This window comes from Cataglyphis hispanica, chromosome 18, assembly GCF_021464435.1.
Source record: "Cataglyphis hispanica isolate Lineage 1 chromosome 18, ULB_Chis1_1.0, whole genome shotgun sequence".
Classification (NCBI taxonomy): Eukaryota; Metazoa; Arthropoda; class Insecta; order Hymenoptera; family Formicidae; genus Cataglyphis; species Cataglyphis hispanica.
In genome coordinates, this window is record NC_065971.1 from 3,909,929 (window position 1) to 3,933,521 (window position 23,593).

Below are 23,593 nucleotides of genomic sequence, written 5' to 3' on the forward strand. Positions count from 1 at the left end.
AACAATTATAACATACAATTTGACTTTATATAAAAAATTTAAATTTATGTTTTAAAGCTCCATCAAATTTTATGTAAAATTTACACAATTATTGATGAATATAAAGCTAATAAATAATTATGTATTACATAAAAAGAGTAAATGTATTTATAATATACACGTTGATTTTCTTATAGTATTCTTATTTTCATTAAGACAAATTATGTTCATAAAATAGAATTGATATCAAATATTGATAAAAAGTCAAAAACACTTAAATCGCTATGTGTTATATAGATAAATATACTTTTGCTGTGCCAATATATTAATATTGTGTAAAAAATAATTTCACAGTGAAATTCAATATTCATAATTTTATATTTAACTTCTTCCTTCAAAAATAACAGCCGCTTGACTGAAGTCTGCTTTGGTTTATCTTGGATAAAGTTCGCTTAAATTTTTTCTTAATAACAAATAAGATAATAAATTATAAGATTTTGTTTATAGATCTACACTGTTTTTGTGCTAATGAGTGCTTAACGAAAGAAAAAAAGAGCTGACCGGAAAGATCATAGACGACGAGTGATAAGAAAAAGCAGGGACGGCCTTGGCTGCTAATAAATCGGTTTGCATACCTGCGGGAAAATAACGATTCACGTATGTCTACAAAAGATAGAGCATAGTATCAGTCTTTCATCGTCTTTCATTATTAGCGAGGATCGATTTTTGATCGATGTCTAGTGAAGGGTCTACAAAAGCAGCTTTATTCATTCCTTTCCCTCTCTTTCTTTTTCCTTTCCTCTACGAATGAATAATAAAATCAGGTTTCTGCTTGCTTTATCAGAATGTTGATAGTCTATATTACATATAACTAATATGCCTTACTTTTGTACTGGTCAAAGTGTGCTAGTGGCGTAACAACTTTGTGCCAGAACTCGATTGAAACTAAGTAATAGCGACTTTGCCGATTTAGATCTGGCGGATTTACCTACGGCGCACGGCGCGGCTATTATTTAATATTAATCTAGCTTGATTATTTATTTATCAAGGTTTCGCCAAAGTAAGACCCGTTTATTACCAGTTCTTATCCATCCCTATTTTATTAAAATGTCATACGCGTGCACGACACATTTTTATTTAATCACTTATATCTTTGTTAATTTTGTTTAATTAGTAAATTTTTTGAACCTTTTTAAAATTAATTTCTCCTTTCTCTCTAAAATTTATTTATTTAAGATATGAATTTTTGAGTTATTTTTACATGATCAGAAACAATTATTTGAAATATTTGAATGTATTAGTTTTAAAAACAAAGCTAGTTTGCGGGATTCACAACTCGATTCAATTTGCCTATGATCTTTTATATGACATTACACGTGCGTTTCTATTTAATTATAACCAATTTAATTTAAACCAATTACTTATTAACGAGCATAAATTTTTTTCCCAATCTAATACATGTGATTTGCTAGGATAATAGAACAATAATAGATAAATTCGTTGATAATAATATAATCAAAAAAGATTTTTTTTGCTTGTCCGTTGTGTAATGGTATATCTGATTTAATTTTTAATAATATATATAATACATGTTTTTATTGTATGAAAGATTTAGAAAACAATAGATAATTTTGATATTTCTAATCTTTTCTAGATTTATTCTTTTATCGTATTTTTTTTTTTTTTTAATGTATTACATTTTTTGCCATTTATATCAAATTATATTAGATACTTGTATACATATATAATTTAGATTGTTTGAATAATTCAAAATTGATTTAGACATGAAACTACATCTGATATAGATTTTATTGTTTGGATAAATTTTTCCAATGCAATTGTTTCGAATGAATAATGTAGTAAACACCTTTAAGGTACTTTCTTCAGCATATATTCGACGACCTTGCCCTACAACATCTGATTTCAATCATTCTGACATATTGACGGTCCCATCCGCAAAAATAAATTGTCTTTGTGATTGATATCTGCTAAACTCAGACAGAAACATTTTTTATAGATTGATGTGATATTTCTGATGGAAAGTACATAAAGAATATGATTATTCAATGAAAGTAAAATCATTAATATTATTGTCATGAAATAGTAAAAAAATACGGAAATATTCGGATAGAAAAATATGTATCGGCAATTTTTTTATATCCTATCAAAATTCGCTTTTATTAAACATGATATGTGCACATGATACGTTTATAACATGTTATAACGCTTTATCTGTCAAAATATCGTATATCAAATGGCAAGGGAATTAGTCTCTCGTTAACACATATTTCATAAATCGTATCTTATATAAGTATCCCCCCAGCAATATGAGCCGCGTTATTAGTTACGCCTAATTACGTTTTACGAACGTTTGACATCGCCTGTTCAATTTTACGTTTCGTTTTACACAGGACTTTTTATGTATGTCATTCGTCATGCCAATGAAAGCTTTTTATGCGTATGCAAAAAAAAAATACCGTATAATAACGACTATTTTTGCGAATAAAAGAGATATGAACAGGAAACTTTTTCTCAGATTTATTCTATCGATTTACTGCGCATGCTACACATATAAAAAAAGTATTAAGAAAGTTTATCTGTATTTCATGTGATAATGTCTACTATTGCATGAATATTGCAAATGTATGAGAATATCACCGTTCTATATAAAAATACATCATTTTAAGAGATAGAAAATATATTGTGATTCGAATAAGTCGATTTAATACGCATTCTAGAAAAATATGCATGATATATATAAAGGCATACATGTCTTGTGGAATTTATTCTTCCCATGATTTACTGCACAATTTTCTAGAGAAGACTTGCGCCGCTCGTAAACTGAACAACCCAGAGGTTAAAAATATAATAAAGATAAAAGATTCATGTAAAATATATATTATATATAATAAAACGTTATCAATATGAGTGGACTGAGATTTGCACAGTTGCAGGTACTGTTAAAAACTGTTAAATGTACAGCATAAAATAAGAATGATATCATCATACTTTAATATTGATCTTTTAAATATTATATATGTTATGCATATACATGTATATTTATTTTCTATCTATATATAGTATCTATAATTGTGTAAATCTTAATCCACTGATCAAATTGATAACATTTTACGCGATTTTAATTTTACATTAAAATAAGCAAAAAACTCATGCAGAGATTTTCTGCAAATTTGCATGTAAGTTATAAAATGTCGGAATTATTGATCAAAAGATTATTCAAGAACACATTTTTCAAAAGCTTCCACGTTTTGCGTTTTATATGATTTTTATTTATCTCTTATCACGCGTACAGTTTGCAGAATTTTACGATTGACGAAATCAAAGAGCGAAGATTAAGTACAGCTCTTTTCATTCATGGCACACGTCGACCCACTTTCTTCGAATTTATTGTCAATTGCCATTGACCGGAGGAAAAAAAAAGTAAACGTCGTTCTATTATATTAAGACAAACTCGCCCGGAGGAAATTCTTTTATTCTGCTCAGTTATCCTTGGATAAACTGATTTCAGATCTTTAGGCTTTTCATCCCCAAAATGTTTCACCTTTATAAAAAGTATGGAAACTTTTCAACTTGGTTAGATCGTGCTTTTCGATATGATAATACATGATTTGATATATTTGCAAACTTTGGTTAAAAATTACAATATATAATATCAACTTTGTCTGCTGTTTCAATTTTATAGAAAAAATTGAATAAAAGATTTACTGAACTCGTCTGTGGCAAAAAAGAGCTTAAATATTTGAGTAAATAACATGATGATATATATAACAAAGTTCTAAACGATTTAGAATAAAATTGTTATATTTATGTGATTTAATATTTAATATATTCTTCAACTCTATTTTAAACTTGTTTTTCGATATAATATCGCTTAAGAATTATGCAGTAGATTTAATTAATTTAAAAAAAATATATAATTTATATGTATTTTTAAAATTATAAGTTAGAAATGTTTATATATAAATGTAAATACATACTATGTATCTTTCTGGAATATGCACATTACATAAAAATAATTTACCATTCTATTATAATGACGCTTTTATGTTCCCGATTGACTTCAAAGCATTAGAATTATTATTTAATCATTATATTTATATTTTGTATATTTGTTTTATGTTTCAATAATTTTTTTTTTAGATCTATTTGCAACACATATATTTCATACAATTTTTCTTCGGAATGCAAAATATCGATACCATTATGTGACAGAGATTGAATTTATCTAGATAATAAGGATGGAATATTCGATTTCATCTCCATGCATGCAATGCGCATAAATATATGGATATATGTTACGTATATGAAAAATGCATCTATCGTAGCATTGCGTAATGATGTAATAATATCAGTTATCATTTCTTTTCGAAAACATTTTTATAAAATAATTTATTTTTGAATTTTAATTAAAAAGAATAATGCAATTATCTCAAATCACTCATTTATTGAGTTAATCGGCAGAAGCTAATTAATAATGCAATATAATTAATTATTTTACACTAATTATGTTATCTTTGTGCAGTAATTTCTAGAATATTTTGATTATAATTAAATTATATAAGTCAATTATAAAAAAAGAAAATTAATTTTTTTATAGTCACATGACTTACAATTTATTTATAAATTAATAAATCTAAGTCACATAAATTTTTAACAATAGTAATATAATCTTCTATTTATTCGATACTTTTGTATATGATGACATAGCTTTATATGTCTATTAGTTTATTTTTAATTTATTAATTCGCTGTTTTTTTCTTATAACATCGCAGATTGCAATTGTTTAGGAAGATAAGGTCACGTCATTTCATAGCTTCCTTGCTCATTATGCATTAATGGAGCCACGTTGTTAAATTTAGGCGTGGCTCGAGTAACGCGTGCGATCGTGATTCTCCAGAGGACCTTGCGATATTATCGCTACTGTATCTCTTGTCCTTGTATACTATTAAAGTCTAAAAAAAAAATACAATAGTGGTTTTGTCTTGTCGCATGTGTGATCGTTAGAAAATAAGTTAATGATATCTGAAATCAATAATACTTATCTACTCCACAGCTTTTGATAACATTACTAATGTAACATATATAGTTTGGAGAGACTAAAATTTGTTATAAATTAATTAAAATTTTTTATACGCTATAGTGATAGAGATTTGTTCAATCGAATCTTGATGTGTGTTGCTAAACAAAAATTTATTCTTATATCCATTCTTTTCAACACAGTAGGTAAAATGGACTGTAGATATAATCTTCAAAAATTGGATTTAAGGAGTATTCTCATAAAAGAGGAACTTCACTTTGAGGGCATAATGAAGTCGCTCTGCTTTATTCTCCTACGTTCTCCTCTATCTTCTTTTTTCGCATTCTTCTTGTCGTCGGAAACACTTCAGAAGTGTTGAGGTACAAAGTTCGCTATATATGCTCTCACCAAAGATAAAAGATACAAACTTTGAGACAAAAAGTGAGGAACGATATATCTTCTTTACTCTGTTTAATTAAACACGCTTTCTTCCGTGTCTCGACTAGAATATCGTTTCGCTCGTCTACATTTAACGGACAATTTCTCCCGGCCATAATTGTGATTATTCCATGCGGCAGTGATCGCTTTTAATAATACGCGATCCTTAGATTGTCGAGCGATTGTTTACGCGAAATTACGTTCAAATTGGAAGCCGCGCCGCATGTGGTAGATTAACACGCTCGGGAAACACGCGGCTACTAAACATGCAGAATAGATGTCTTGTATCATGCTAATTATTAGTAATATTAATATTAGTTTCCTTGATGAATATGGAAATGGATGTTTTCTTAGCGCAGATTCGCGCGAGATGCTCAATGTGTGAAAATGTAATTTTCACATGGCAGTTTTCAAACTAAATAATTAAACTAAAAGAATATTTATGCGATCAAATCTTTGATACACATTTTCCAATCTTGCTTTAACTAAATTTCTCTCTTTCTCTCTCAAGTTTTTTATTCTCAATATTCAATCGGTAATAAAACCTCATAAACTGATGGTATTAAGAAATTGATAAATGAGATTTTGTTACCTGCTTAATTGTTTGTCATATTGTGATCTGTCAAATTTCATAACTTAATTTCTCTTTTTCTTTTTAGTATACATTTTGTATTTATTTTTCTCAAATAATCTTTATGCGTGTATTTTATTTATTATTGCTATAAAGTAGCTTCTGGCGATGGTTTATCGTGATCAAAATTAATAAAAAAGGATCTTAATTGTACTGTAAAGAAGAGAAAAGTATAAGCTTGTTGCTAGTAATTGGCCTTTGATTAAGCGCGATTGGGCGCGATTACATATTGTCAAGATAAAATGTATAGATAAATCTCGTTATCTTTTAAGAAATAAGTCTGAACATCAAAGTATATAATCGATATTATATGTATGGCTCTTCGCTTTTTTTGCTCTCTAATTTTTATTATCAAGCCGATTATTTTTATGAGGAAATAAGTCATTCATTTCTTGTGCACTTGTGTAAAATTCTGAACCAGTGATATTTTGTCAGTTTGATGTTATCGTTCTTTATTCTTTTTTCATGCTATTTTTCAATCGATTATCCTACAAGAATTTTTCATATTTAATATTTTAGATTTACGTGGAATAAAATGTGGATTTTTATTGTAATCATATTGTAATGGTGATAATATTATATAACGCTTTTATCAAATCTTTTTAAATGATAATCTGAAAATATGGCAATATATATTTTGTATTGTTAATTCTTTAGAGTTTTAAATTTTGTAATACAATAATATATAAATACGATCTTATCTGTAATAGATGTTATTTATATTTTAATCAATTTTTATATCTTCTTTGTATATTTTTCAGTTTTCCGCGAATAAAATAAACCTTGCCCATATGAGAAGTCGACAGTATGTGAAAAAACATCCATGCAATTTTTCTTTAGAAAGAAATTTGCTAAAGCCACCCTACTCTGGATATTTCTCTGGAGATCTTTCGTCGAGATATTGAAGCATCTCGTTTCAGATATTTTTTTCCTCATTTCACGCGTGAAAATATATTTCGCAGATACCTCAGCATTCTATCGAGATTATTATCTTACGTAAAACTTTGTTAATTGTGGGACAGTTACGTAAATGATATTACGGTCTCGATCAATTATATTTGTTTGCACAATATTTAAATTTCTTTCTTTATATGCAATTTATGATAATGTATTGCTTTTAAAGTAATGTGTTATTAATAAAAAACATTTTTTTAATAAAATGCAAAAATTAATCTTTAAAAAATATTAAAGTGTAATATAATATAAAATATAAAAAAATTTTTAATCAGAAATAAGCAAAGATAAGATAATTTTTGTATATGTTTTAAAAAATTGTATTCTTTTTTAAATTCTATAGAGGAATTTATTATATATTTCAATTAACATCTTAATATGAGATTTGTCACATCACCATGCCCTTGAAAATTATTTTGCATTATTTGCAGTGCATAAATTGCGTTTTAAGGTACGTATCCTGTCGACTGTGAAGCTGACAAGCAGTAATGCGTGTCATATGCATACGCACCATGCGTTATTGATTGACATTGTTACTGCAATTTTTACTAACGAAATGCTGCACAACATTTTTCTTTATTCTGAGAACATTTTTGACACTATTTATTATAAAAACTTGAATTTACTACTCTTGCTAATATAACTATTAACTCTTAAAAAACCAATTAAAAATTTGCACAATTATTTAAAGTTTCATAGTAATCGAAGTCCTAACCAACAAAGTAATGCTGATATTTATCCATAGATCCGCCATTAAATCGACATGCATAATTTTTCAGATGTGAGTAAAAGAATTTAAACAATTCATATAAATCTGCTTAAAAATTTTTAATTTTACCACAATTTTTCAATAATGCTATGAATCAATCTTATGTAAAATATCGGATTATTGATTGTTTGTTAACGAACAAATGGTCCGTTGCCTCCTTTTGAGTGGATTAATTCGATCACGGTAACGTCCTAACATAACATGGAGTGATATCTAATATCGTAGTCATCCAACTGTCGCGAATCGATCGTTACATACATGCAAATGTCAGCAACGAAAATAGCCTTAACATAGACAGTTCAGAAACATTACGTAATAATGAACTGCATTTTCCCTGTCAAATCAACAATTAATAATCCTATTGTGAATAACGCATATATAATGGATAATGAATAATGTCGCAATTTCTTATGACAATAGATACATCAATATACAAAATATTCCCAAACCATCAAGCTTTATTTTAATGTTGTTATTTAATAAATAAGTTTAGAGTAAGATTTGATATTTCCTCGAAGAAATAATTTATTTATTTTTAATCAACAACATTTTAAATATTTCAACAATTAAATTTTAACTTAAAAATGTGAAGCTACGTGCAGCTTTATTTGCATATCATTGTATACAAGTTTATGCAGTTTTTGTAATCCCAAGCTGTTGTTTTTCAAGATTTCCATCTTGTTTTAACGAAACACAGAGTTCCCTGTTATTTTCACTAAAAGAAGTGGTTTTCGTATTCAAAGACGCAAGTAACATACATTTCACCTCGTTGAATAAGTCGCATCCTAAGTAAAAAGTAAGAATAATCCCTTCTATATTAGATATCCACGCTTTAATAAAAAATTATGACGGGATTATCTCTTGGGCGTCTTTAAGTCAAAAGATATAATTAAAATGAGATCCGGAAGCAAATTGAGCGTTATGTTCCATTTATTCGTCGTGCATAATATAACCATGTATAGACACGGCAATGTTAAATTCCTCAAAATTATTATAAATAGACTTGATAATCGATACACTTGACAAATGTAAACGTAAACAATTCTAATTTTATAAAAACGTCTTGCGCGAAGAAATATTAATTAACAGACCCGACGTTCGTATAGGTGAGATCTAGAAGGACACTCCTACCTGTATCGAGAAAATCCGATAATCAGCTTTATGTTGCTTGGTAGCTTTCGCTATTAATAACAAAGATCTGCTTCGTATATGTGAAATATTCAACAATTTTTTTCAGTTTTAATATTGAAAGGAAAAATTATTGCTCTTTGATTTTGATGAACTCGTGACATATTGCAAAATTACACAAGATCATAGATATTAATTATTAGTTACTTTTTACATTTAACTTCTATTGATCAAAAGTTAATATAAATGTCAGAAAATATTTTTATATTTTTTTACCGCTGTGTCGAGTCTCATTATATCTAGAGAAGAATTTTTATATTCCAATTATATATTTATCATATTGCAATAATTTTATTGTATTATTGCTACCATTAAACATAATTTTTATAGCCTCATTTAAATAAAACTTTAATTAATGGAACAGTTCTTTCTTTAAACAAACTTTTTTCTCTTTTTTTTTTTTTAATCTCAAGAGAGCACACTCTTGCAGATCCGTACATCCTTCGATAATTACATTTGGCAAAAAATCGTCCTAGAAACTTCCTGCGCGGAAAATCCAATAATATTCTTCATAACGTCCAATTCTTCGAATCAATTCCATGCCACTATGTCTATACAGAGAAATGTAGAATCGAGTAGTCAATCAATGCTTATAGAGGCTTGTCGTTTATAAAGACCTGTCGCTTATAGAGGCTAGCCGACTCATTGTGCTTCCTCGGTGCGCATACTGATTGTTACATAACTATCATTGAAAGAATCATATTAATTAACCGTGCTGTGTATTCAATTTTTATCAGCAACCCGATTGTACTTTGTCGTCATCTGAAAAAGCCCAAACCTTTATATTATTAAATATATGCGCACATTTATTTAATAATAAAATTATGATGTAGCAATAAAATTGATTTTGTACGGTTTTGCCGATATAGTGAATTCTATAGAAAATTTCTATAGAATTTCTATAGAAATGCAAATTGATCGGGTAGCGAAAAAAATATCATTAAAATATGATAATCCTTACAAACGCGACGCTTTTCTCGTAAAATGAATACGCAACAATGTAAGAGTTCAATTTCCTTTACATTCTTTTTGAAAAATTTAAATGCAAATTTAATGTGGTATTTCCTCTTGTAATAATCTGCATTTGTCGCAAGTTTGACCAAGAATTGCCGCAGCACAAGCCCTAGGTTGTAACTGCCGCTTTACTTCTCTTCGTAACTCGAAAGTGCAAAACGCCTCTAGACATCTATGCGTTAACTCGGGACGACAAAGGGATGTACCGGTCAGAATTTGTCTCTATCTCGAGAGTCTGGAACGTGTCATCGCCTAGGCGACAGAATAGCAAGCCGGCAGTGTATTCGAGAAATATATATATATATATACATAGAGTACATAGAATAAGAGAAATACAAATGCTAGTGTCATGTAACAATGTTAGATTTACACATCGCTTAGGTACTCTAGAAAACGAAGGCGGTCATTCAAGAGCTGTGAGAAGACGTGAGAAAAGTTCTTCGAAACGCAAAAAGTTAGTTCGTTGTATCTACGTACTTCTTGCGTTGCAATGATTTGCCATATTTCCATTGTCCTATATACAGAATTTCTCTTGAAATCTGTTAGATTGTAACAATAGTATTCGCTTGACCAATTTTAAAAGAATTATTTTTTTTAGAAAAATTTACATAATTTGTTAAATTGTACAAATTAACGTATTGCGCAGCATTTTTATATTCAACGTGGATTAAGTATCTTAATAATTATAATAAATATATAGTTAAAACTTTTAGAGAAAGATTTTAAACACATTTAAATTAAATGCAATAAACTTTTTATAATTTAATTGCATTTGAGTTCAAGCTGTTTTTCACTCTTAATTGTTCGCAATTTCAAAGTTGTGTCGCAATTATTTAATTATTTAATTCAAAAAAATTTCACTACAAATGAAGATTGTAGGAAATAAATGAAGATTGCAGAGAATATTTTTCACATAAAAAAAAATTTATATTTCCTTTTAAAATCATAACTTGAAGAAAATAAAATCATAAGATTTACTCTGTTCATCTTTGAAATGTTATTTGCAAAACTTCTAAATTTTTTATTTTTTGATTTATTATTCAAAAACTATCAATATAATATGATGTATAAAAGCAAATCTACTCTTCTTCACGTACACTCTTTCCACTCTTATTAAAAGGAATGAAAATTACATGTCATAATAATTACTTTCCAGACAATAAATGTCCTTAAAAGATGTCTTATCGTCCTTTAGACATCTTATTTGTCTTGACCTTCTGATATTGTCTGGGTTCGCATTATCATATATATAGTACGAGTCATGTATTAAATTTTAATGAGAATCTATGAATGTTAGCGATCAATTAACCGAAAAGCAAATGAAATGGTAATTTACCTCGAAATAATAAAAAATGTGTATAGTGATTTGAATCTAACCCTCTTAGGTTGATTTCACTTTGCTTAAATTTGTAATGAAATATGAAATGGAATTTGATGAAAATAAAACTTTCATGATGAAAGAAAATGGAGGAACTGAGGGAACAAACGAGATTGGAGGAGGATAATTATATAACGGCAAAAACAACGTAGGAATACATCCTCACTCTTGACATTCAACATGAAACTTGAGAATTTTTAATAGCTTTTCAAAAGTTTTTTGCATTTACTATGATTCTCTTTGGAGCGTTGTTACCTGACTAGGGGAAGCCGTCTCTCTTTGAGTGCTTGTTCTCTCATTGGATTTCAAAATCTAAAATTTTTTAAACTTTTTCTGCTGCGAACTATAGGAAATAGCTGATATGTAAAAGCGCAATAAGATCTCGCACGTCATTTTCATCAGTTTACTTTTATCTATATTTAAATATAAAGATAAAAAAATATAATAATAGGTTTTCAAGAGATAAGAGATATTGCCGCATATGTGAACGCTTTGTGTTTGAATGCAACTCGTTAATCTGCATAAATGGGTGCGTCAACAGCATCCTTATTTTCTAACCGAGGTCATTGTGGACAGTGACATTTAGTTTGCGTCACCACAAACCTTCGTGGTTCGTGACTCCCGGCGGTAGGAGTAAAATCGAGGAATAATGCGACCACAAATGTGTTTTGATGGAGGCAAAATTAACTGCATCGAAATTATTTTTGTATTTTCTATTCACATGCAGATAAATTTATCAATTAACAAAATTATATTTTAATAATTATAATTCTAAAGAAAAAAAATATTATACATATGTAGAAAAATAGTATAAAATTTACCAAGAACTTTTTTTCCATGTTATCTTTCAAATATGAATCTAAATTTCTCAAAGTGATAAAATTGTTTGCTTTCTCTCTTCTATTGTTTAAGAATTTAAAAAATTACTCTATTATTGCAAAATGTTTTAATAAGAAAATAATTGACTCAAAATAATGTATAATATACAATAACGTGATAAATTATTTGGCGTAATAAATTTTTTTTTTTATAAGAAATAAATTCAAATTATCAAGGGAATAAATTCAAATCATTACAATGGCTTGGTTATATCAGTAATATTATTACGTGATACACCAACAATGAGAGTTTAGCTTAGAATTTCTTATTATAATCATTTATATGCCAGTGGGAAAAAGTTGTTTATCAGTTTATCGAGATAAGATCAACTTGTATCGTCGATCGTTCTTCCTGGATCGATCCTAGTTTCACTTGCTTTTTTACTGGCGTTTTTCTGAGTTTTTTTTCTCTCATAAACGAACGCCCATAAAAAGTAACAACCAATATGGGACACATCGCAAAGTTGGACACATGCAATTACGATGCGTCACGTAAGGGCGATCGATCGATCCTGGTTGAAAAGACACAAGTGTGGATGTACAATTGTCAATCGCGCCTCACAATTCAGCATCGGATGTTATAAAGAACGGTATATATCATAATATAATTGGCTTGATATTAAATCACGTGAATTGCTCATAACGAAGATTGGAAGAACGGATTTATTTAAAGGAAACCTTGAATCGCAGATCTCTCTATTTCCAATTAATCTAATTAACGTAATTCTAATTATCTTTTGTAACATTTAAATATCCCGTGAAAACCAGTAAGCTTTGCTGTCAGGAAATAATTATTTCTTTATTTAGATTGATGAAATCAATTCTGAAATTGACGTAATACAAGTCGAATCAAGTGCCTCGAAAATATCGAAGAAAAAGCCATAAATTGCGATAATCCTTGTCACTGATAAATTAAAGTGCTATATATCGGGGGATGAGACAAGATATTTGCATTCGGCTTACGAGTTTCGTAAACTCGACCTACGAAGCTTACAGCTTCGTCGAATCTTCCTTCACAGTAATGACGTAAAGATCTTCAATCTGTTAAAACGTGCGATGTAATATGGCCGTTTCGTCTTAAGCGAGATTTATTCGGATGATTTATAATAATAGCACACTCTGAGAAAAACGAATCACCAAGAGTACGTAGCGAGAGTATTTGAGAAAACATAGCACGCCTTAAAAAAGCAGTGCAAATGGATATTAATTGCCCTGATGTCTGTTTAATCGTCTTCATTTCTGTTGGTATTATTTTTCGAGTTAACGCGCTTTAAAGGTCATTTATTTCCGCGGAAGAGAAACGTAATGTCTCGAAAAATTTATAACAGCGTCGCAACACACATTGCAGTACAATTTTTTTCATAGCTCATATATCATGTAAGAACTACATCGTTTTTCTCTAATTATTCTTGCCCGTGATATTATTGGATAAACAAAAAAAAGTTGTTTGAAATCTTAATTTTATTTCCTTTATTTAAAATTTAAAATTAGGATACATATATGAGTTTTATATTTTTTATAAACTTGAATTATATTCTCGCTTTCTCAGTTTCTCTGCAGAATTTTATGCAAACTCAAGAATACCGAGATGTCAAAAGAGCTTCTTTAGTATCGTGCGAGCATGTGCACGGAATGAGCAATCATTGTCGATCGTAACTGCCACAGGCACAAACGACGGAGCAGGACATCGTATTTATAAACGCACGTATACGACTTTATGACAAGCCGCTTCGAGGCAAACATGAGCGATGGAATCCGAAGGGGTACATGTTCAAAGCGAGAGTCTCATAAAGAAATGAATCGCGTAGGCTGACATTTTATTTCACAATTTCCCAGATTCCGAATATCGATATCACGTTTATGTGAAATTTCCTTTTTATTTTCTTCCTTTCATTTCAGTGAAAAAATAAAGAACTTATAGAGATATGATGAGAAAAATGTTTTATACTTGTAATAAGATAGTATCTACAATTCAATAAATATCGAGAGACATGCTATATGCGTACAGTTTAATATTATCTTATTTATATATTTCGAATTATTCTAGTGCATAGCATAGCTGTCAATAATAAAGATTAATTTAGCAACGTTTCTAACATGTGAAAAAAAAATTATTTTAATAAATAGATATAACTTTAGAAGCCACATGAGAGAGAGAGAGAGAGAGAGAGAGAGAGAGAAACACATTCAATTTCTTTCAAAAGTTGAAAATTAAATTATTAATAGAATTCATATAAATTGAACTGCAGATGTTAGTGAAGTTAAAGTTTATTATACAGGACGATTATATTCGTGATATAATTTTCTAAAATATAAGATACAAATTTGATAAATATGATTTTAAATTAGACTAAATTCCGATGTAGATATATTTTTTCTTCTTTGTATATACACGTGATATGAGCTTGAAGATTTACGGATTTTTCGAAAGAAGGTGCCAATCCATTATCATTCGCAAATCGTATAATAATATACAAAAGCAAAATTTTAGGTATTTCATTGTGTTTGTGATGTGATCTGTATGATAATCCGCGGTAATATTGCGGCGCGAAGATAAAAGAAATTCAGAGAAGGTAAATTAGCACTCTCATATTTAAATAGAAAGCAGAAAGTCGGCCTAAGATAAATTGCAGGATAACATTCAATTCACAGTCACGTTGAGTACATAAAATTAAAACGCTTTCGGTGATGTGATGAAGATTTTCTACTTCTTCGTAATAATGAAAAGTGCGTATATTACAATATTAAAAATTTAAATTTATCTCATCTGAGCTATATCGCACAAATTAAAACTGAGGTATACCGCATAGATTAAAACGAACGAATGCTATGAATAGAGAGTAACCTTTGAAAAAAGATCCGAAAAAAACTCTTTGCAAACAAACATTTAATCTTACAATGTTTGGATAAATTTGATTTTAAATTCTGAAATTCTGAATTGTTGCAAGACATTATTAAAGCAATCTATCATATCTATTAAAGACAGAAATTACCGTTAATTGTGTTTTACTAATAATTCTCGTATCCTAATTAAATCTCATTTAATCGTAATACAGAACTGAAAACCAGCTTTCTTTTTCGATAAAGATATATTAAAAAATATCTCGAGATAAATTAAAATCGATATTTCACAAAATTTTATCAGATTACAGACAACAATTCAACGAATCAATGAGTTTTCCTGCAAGAACAGATTTCAATCCAATTATGATATAAGCTGAAAAATTTAAAAAAATATATATATATTTATCAATAAGAAAATTTCATGTAATGAAACGCATTTAATATTAAAATAAAAATAATTTTATATGTTCTCTCTCTCTCTTTGTTAAAAATATATTCAAATATCGTAAACTAAATTTGTTGAACAACGTGGTCCTTTTCTTTAACTCGTTGCTTTATAAAGTGGTTCTAATAAAAAAGTGTTTACGTATTTCGTCATTATCTGCACGTGCATGAAAATGGAAAGAAATAAAATGTCTCGCTATCCGTATTTTGCATTCAGTCTTAACCAATATCACATTGCGTACACCGTGAAAAATATGCAAAAACTTGCATTAACGACTTTTGCATGCGGAGGCATCGTTAGTAGTTACCTGAAGTTTCTGAAAATTACGTTCGTACAGATTTTACTGTCGCAGTTAGATGATTGCTATGTTTCCTCGGCAAGTTGTGTTATTACTGGAATTAATTGTCAAAACAGGTGAAATACAATATAATGTATTTCGTTCGGCATTGCAGAAACTTACTGCGCATTGGATATTAACATCGCGATACATCGTGATCGATATAGAAATTACGCTCGCTATTCTCGGTAGAACAACACTTTTGCCGTCAGTTTGTTTGATGGCTTACCTATAAATATGTTCCATGATTGTTTCCGACATTGACGTTAATGAATTCTTTAGTCTATGAATGATTGTTTAAGTTATTCTTAGAGAGTATATCTTTAACCAATCATTCACGCTTAAATAGTTGAAGACGTAATATTGAAAAAGAAAACCAAATTATAGAGAAGCTATTTCTGAAATAAGAAATTTTTTTTTATTTAATTTTCACAAATTGCGCGAAAGTGATTGAAAGTGTAATGTTTCATAAATATATGATACCAATTTTCAAGATATCAAATAAAACTTGTGTTAAGGAAATTATATGTTATAACATAACATTTTAATTATACATACAGATGTAAATTACTGACTGTAATATGAAAACATGTTTACCACAAATATTGCAAACTGTTACTCTGTGTGGTTATCAAAATGCATAATTTAACTAAACCGCACAAAGGACACGAAGGCAGTAATAAAATAACTACTCTAATAATTAGAAACACAATTTTCATTGAAATCGTAACTCGTGACAAACCAATGACAAATCTAACCATTTAATCTCTCTCATTAATGATATAATTAATATTACAATGACTTTTATAAACTAAAGATTCAAATTTTATAATTTTGTAAAATATTAATTGAACACATTAATTGCAATAATAGTATAGTAAAAGATTCAAATAAAAAATTTAAATTCTTAAGCCATTATTTGTTGCAGTTTTTTGATACTATCTATTTTCGGTAATCAAACTTTAGGTTAAAATTCTGGAAAAAGAGTATAGAAAATAAAGTATATAAAAGAATAAATTTATAAGATTTTTTTTACAAACATGTGTGTTGACACATCAACAGATTTAGTAAGTAAAAAATAAAATATTTTTTGGAAATTAAATTTTCAAGTCGTTAATTGTTTTATAACTGGCAAGAAACTTAATTTGTGAGATCTTTTCAGTTTTAATTTATTTTGAAAATTGTTGGTGCTTTGATGTCTTCATCAAGGAAAGATTTAATATTATTAAATACTCGTTTTAATCTTCTCGATGCAAGCAAACGCAGGAAAAGAAATATTATGCTGATATCAAGCAACGCCAAAAATAAATAAGGAAAACATGACGACTATATCCAACTGGAGTATGCTAACTATAATTGGAAGGCAACGCAATTTAGAGAGAGAGAGAGAGACGAAGCAGAGAACGCATATGCATAACGCTTTGATTAATATAGATCGACAAACTTTAATCTGATTGCGAGCTACAGCACTATTTGCAATAACAACTCTCCCAAAAATGACAACAATTTTTTCATGTTCATCTTAATAAATCGGCATGTCGATGTAACGCATCACATTACAGAGATTCATTATTATTTTATACAATGTCCAATTAGCATACGAAAAACTGCTTATAACAAAGTGTACATCGATAACTTTTAGGCGAGATTGTCATTCGTATTTTTCGAATTAAGAACATTATTTCGGATATTATCACGTGTGCTTTATTATATCGTTTACAGAAATTGGAAGATATACGAAAATTTCGCAGTAACGTAGACGTTTATTTTTCTTTCGCCATGCTGAAGCAAGCAACAGTCACTCATCTATTTATAACGCCACCGCGCTAACCACCATCCGCCGAGTCTATAATCGCGTATAAATATATGGAGCACATAAAAAGAATGCCGATATGATGCACGGAACGCTTGAAAAGATTGTAAGGAAAAAATAGGACTGGAAATCATTGATCCATCCTGTCGGCGTAAAATGCAAAATCGCATGCACATACGAGCGAAAATTATGTAATCTTTTATGACATCAAAATTTTTTTGATTAACTAGTTTTGCATTGGTCTCTCTCTCTCTCTCTCTCTCTCTCTCATGTATATATGTATAATTGCATTTACATCATAATCTACATATTATTTTCCATCTCTTAGAATCTTTGCTATCGCTTGAGTCAACGCGACAACGTAAATAATCGCCCAACTTTATATTACTCACAACTTTAATATCTTTAAACTTTGAACAAAGAGAGAACTGGACGTTTGATAAAGGACGGAGCCTTGATTTAATTTTCACAATTATCGCTACGGAATCATAATTAAGCTTGATTGAGCTTTATGCGCGTCTCTCTTCTTAAGATACTTCAAAATTGACATAAATTTGAATGTTTTGAATATAAGATCTAAAAACGGAACAACAGCTTTTTACTATTACGAGGTCAGTGTATGCATAATCCAGATAATTACGAATGCAGATTTATGCGACGTGTTATGCAACGCGCAAAGCGTTCGTCATTCGCCAAAGTGGAGGGAGAAAAGTCATCGAACTTGTCGCGTGTGTAACCGATGTATCGCGAGCTTTCTTGAAATAGCGAGACGACCGCAAGATGAATGGCCGCAATGCGATCGCCTTTAAGAGATTGCAGGCTCCGTAAATCGTAACACTTAACGAGATCGCTTCGCGCGATTACAAAAAAAATATATCCTTGGTTAATGATCATCCGTCAACAAATTGATTACCCGTATTAATGGAGTATTCTAATATATCGCCGAATATTCTAATACCGTATTCTAATGATGACGCATAAATCGATTTGCGAAAAAAAGACGAGTTCTCTCGAATAAAAATATTCTTACTATTCTTATATATATAAATGCATAAGAAGATGCGGATAAAGAATGACAAAGCAATAAAACTCTTTGATATTCTATATAAATTTTTCATATAAAGAAAAACATTTTGTTTTTTTTTATGTTTAATAAACAAAAATTTGTATATATAAATATATATAATTATTTTTAAAAAATAGTTTTATAATTATTTTTATAAAAAATAAATAATATATTTCTCTCTCTCTCTCTCTCTCTCTCTTGTAAATAGCAATAGTCTATCTCTATTAAAATAAAATATAATAATATTTTAAAAATATTTTATCATCTCAAAAAATATACTTGAGCTGCTTTGAGAAAGAACTTTGAATAATATTGTCATTATCATCATGATTCAATCGCAAATCGAGTAGCTATTACACTTTATCATAATGCAGAGTGCATGCAACTTTGTATTGCAGTTTTGCATGTAAGCGTATGTGTGCAACATAAATATAACTTTAAGTGACTTATATTTCAATAGTATCTAAGATTTACAATCGCGCGATGCGTGCTCCAGATTGTTTCAATATATGAATCATTATAAGAAAAATCGAGTGCCATTGGACAGGCCATTATTTTTGCCAAATTGTGTCAGTTTTCGGTGATATACGAACGCGACAAATGGTCCGAATAATGGATGGATTTTCATGAATATACTCTTTATACATATATTGAAAGGTCTCTACAAACATCCTGACAAACCTTTCAAATTTGTTCTGATATATACAATTTTTATATTAAAAAGTTAAATATGTTTTTAATATTATATTATATTAATACAATTTTAAATTAAAAATTTAAATATATTTAATCTTATCCTGCTTAAAAAAAAACATTTAAATATATTTAGATGCTTTGTGTTATCAAAATCGTTATATTGACGTCGACGTTTCAATTACTAACATATTTTCTCTTTTTTTATGATCATAAAACAAAGATTTGCGATGCACATACTCAAGTGCTCTAGTTTTTTTTTTTCTTCATTATTATTCTAGTTGTGTATATAAAAAGATACCATCTATACGATATAGTCACAGACGTCACGTAAATCATAGCAAACAAATGCATTACACCTCTGTCGGCATCAAAATAGAATTCATAAAATTGATATTTTGCAAGCTAATTTCTGAAAGCTTGAACATTTTCGTTCTGTAAATAAAGTTAAATTTAAAAAATTTTTGTTTCTATTCCTTTTTTTTTTAGAAATATGAGCACCGCGTTCAACTAGCGAAATAGTTTAAAAATTCGTATTGCTTGACAGCTAATAATGATGTGACCACAAAAAATAACGATTTTTTTTCTACATAGTATAAAGCTTTGCTCTATGAAGCATGACAAAATGCTCGCTTGCTCGTATAAAAGACTTAAAAAGAAAAACTTAACTATCCTTCATCCGATGGAAATATTTTTCACAGCATATAAGTCGTTGAATTCACTAGTGCGTTTATGGATGGATCTTGATATTAAAAGACTTAAAAATTGCAGAGTCAAGATAATTGAAGATATTTAAATAATACCGTGCATATATAATTATAAAATGATATCATGCCATTATATTGAAAACAATCATTTCTAAATTTAGAAATTACAATATCGCTACATCATTCGCAATTATCTATAAATTTTATTGTCACTGTTATTCAGGAAGATTTCAGCTTGATTAGGTGATATTTATCATCGCTGTCTTATATCATAAACTCTCTTTGATGCATCTCACCTAGAATTTCTCGTCGAGAACGTCGAAAACATAGATTCTCTCCTTCCCGATTTTACGCCGCTGTGAGCTGTAGCAGAAGGCGCTTGCACAGGAAACCGCCCTATAAAGGCGACCCAATGTAAACCGCAAGCCCCATTTGTTGCTCGCAAGCTCGCGGCTGCCAACAGCCGAACCGCCGGAGCTTTGTCTGTTGTATTTTCGTTGGCACGGTACCGCAGCGGTGCACCGCGGCCACGCAATCCGGAAAGGTCAGCCAGCGTCATTACGTACTCACGATTCGCAGACTAAGACAGGCGCGCGAATTGCTTGGGTACGCCGGATCTTTTATCAGGCGCGATACTTTTGTCGGTCACGCGAGCTTTTTCGGAACGCGAGATGTTCTATTCCGCTTTGAGAGTAAACGACGCCGCTCTCGTGAGTGTATTGTGTGCGCGAGAAAGAAATGTTTTAATTAAAATCTTTTTAGACAAACATAATTAATTATAAACAAAGCGTAGTCGTTCATACATTAATAATCCGCGGATGAGATATGTTTTTGAATATTTAAAACATAAATGCAAATTAAGAAAAATTTCAAATATGTTACATTTGTAATATGGGAAGGGAACGCATTTTATTTGATACGTGATTTTTATAAAATATATGAAATAGATTATTTATAATAATCTTAGGAGCAACAATTCAACATCTCTTCTTCGATCACTATATTTGTCTATCATTTTCTATGTTAGAAACGCGATATAAAAAATATGTATTAAAACAAATATTTAGATTAAAATATAAAATTATTCAAAAATTAACTATTTGTTTTTTTGCATTATTATAGTTCTAACTTAGAATGAGCTTGTAAACGGATCAGCATCGGAAAATAACACCAGATACAAGTGAAATGCACGGCTGAATAATGTACCGTGAGGCGGTGATCTCGCGCTATCATTGTTATGACATAGCCCGAGGGAAAGGATGTAGTACGGCAAAGGAAAATAGAAGATACGGAACGCTCAAAAAGGTACATGAACAGGTAATAAAAAGGTCTTTATACACGCGTTGTTTTACAAAAACTCTCTAACAAAATTGATCCATCTACTTTAGAAACATATCCTTTGCAAAATTTTGCATCAATTATGGGCAAAATATGAGCAGAGTGTAACAGAATAATAAAAAAAGGAAAATTAATAACTTTTGTCACACAATTTACAATATTCTTTGTGTAGATAGAGTTTCTAAAAAAAATCTCTCAGTATAGATCTTAGATTAGAATTTAGCTAAATGTGTGTACAGATCACTGGCATTTCGCTTTGGCATCGTAAAAACGCACGGCTACAATAAGAAACAGAAGTGGAGACGGACACGTGTGCGGAAGGATACGCGGTCCATATCCGGCCCGCCATCCTGGCGGCATGGTCCTTTGGGCCACAATACTATTCCTCCAAGGAGCTGGATTCGTAGGTAAACAAAGAGTCTCGTGATTACGCATAATTAATAGAAAATAATAAAAAAAGGCTTTTTATGAGAAACATATTACATGATAATCGATGTAATAATATAATTGTATAGATAATAAATTTTAATTCTTCGTTTAATTTTAAAAGAGCTTTAACGCAAAATCTTTGTTTCAAATTTAATTGCTAAATATTTACAGTTGAACGTTAAAATTTTACCAGGCAAGATATGATTGAATGAAATTTTCGTTAAAAAAGAATTCTGCTTTTGATCAAAGGGATAGCGACATTGTTTCGAGACAATCGACATTTCTAGAGAAGCGGATATATTATCAGATAATGACAGATATATTTTGTGTTTACAGGCTCGGTGACAGGCATTCCCGGTGTCCCGGAAAACATAACGGTAATGTTCCTGAATCCGACGTCTGTACGTGTCTCTTGGAGCACCAGCCAGGTTGAGCAGGTCGAGAAATACGACGTCACATACAAGCCAACCGACGCCAGGTGCGTTACAGTGATTTCGTTATTGCGAATCGACTCAGACTTTGATTTCGCCATAATATAAACAATATGAGAAAAAAAAAAAAAAATACTAATTTCGCGTTCTGTCTATTTCGGTATCGGTATATCCTTCAAGAAAAATGCAAATTTTTCAATGAAAGATACGCTCAATCTGTGTTAATTACTTGTCTTCGTAATGTTTTTATTTTAGGAAGTTATTGTTCTTTGTAGGTCACATACAAACACGGATAAGATTCACGAAAGGTATGATTTGTCAGATGATATTGATGTTTGATGGAAGAAAGTTTATTATTCATGATTTGAAGAAATAATCCTGTGGGATTAAATTATTGGATGTTTATTTTATTTTACGTGCGCGCGTGTGTGACATAAATGAGAAATTGAAATTTTTTCTGTTTTAATCCCCTTCGATCTACATTTCTACTTTTCATTTTTCTCATTCCACACATTCCATGACATAAAATTGAAACACACTGACATACCTACATCTTCGCGAATTGCGACAAAATGCCGCAATGCAGACATTTAGGTTCGAATGTGGTATATATATGTATATGTAAAAAGTTTAACAAGTTACAACATATATAATGCGTTGCGCTCTATGCTAAATATACACTTATTATTAAAAAAGAATTAAAAAGATAGCGAGAAGGTTGAGTTGTGCATGATGCACGTATGCCTGTGATCTCGTGTTTAATGCAAAAACACGCGCATTACATGTCACCGATATTTCCTTTAATTACTGGAAACATTTAAATATAACTGCATATAATCTCTCCTATTCAACAGTTAAAATATTAAAATGACATTTAATATATAAATCATCAAATTAAAATTTCATACGTGGATAGATACATGTGGGATGTTTGTAACACCGTATAATTATTATTATTACGTAAATATCAGCAAGTATAAAATTTTTCATCTATTAATCATCGTTTATATTTAGATATATCTTTATGTCTTTCCAAATTTTCTTAATTTAGGAAACGATTTTTAGTTAATAACTATTAACTAAAAATATTATTTATTTTAAATTTAGCTGGTAAAAATAAATTTGCAATTTGTTATCCAATTTTATAATAGAGAAAAAAATAAAAGTTGCACACAGATAATATTAAAAAAATATATTAGAAAATATATATATATATATATATA

At 29.6% G+C, this 23,593-nt stretch overlaps 2 protein-coding genes across 15 annotated transcripts in view; one reads left to right on the forward strand and one right to left on the reverse strand.

Annotated features, from left to right (window-relative positions):
* Window positions 1-23,593, reverse strand: part of LOC126856260 (uncharacterized) — a 155,236-nt gene that overhangs the window by 78,125 nt on the left and 53,518 nt on the right. The gene's annotated exons all lie outside the window — the stretch shown is intronic.
* Window positions 1-23,593, forward strand: part of LOC126856272 (uncharacterized) — an 86,021-nt gene that overhangs the window by 35,781 nt on the left and 26,647 nt on the right. For 8 of the 14 annotated variants that reach the window (XM_050604653.1, XM_050604657.1, XM_050604651.1 and 5 more), the window contains 4 exons: window positions 21,295-21,489; window positions 21,750-21,917; window positions 22,276-22,417; window positions 22,646-22,678. In XM_050604653.1, coding sequence (XP_050460610.1) covers window positions 21,869-21,917; window positions 22,276-22,417; window positions 22,646-22,678 — 224 coding nt within the window. In that variant the 5' untranslated portion in view covers window positions 21,295-21,489; window positions 21,750-21,868. Of the gene's footprint in view, window positions 1-564; window positions 637-20,656; window positions 20,717-20,802; window positions 20,883-21,294; window positions 21,490-21,749; window positions 21,918-22,275; window positions 22,418-22,645; window positions 22,679-23,593 lie in introns of those variants that run through there. The other 6 variants (XM_050604661.1, XM_050604662.1, XM_050604659.1 and 3 more) reach the window with 5 other exon arrangements.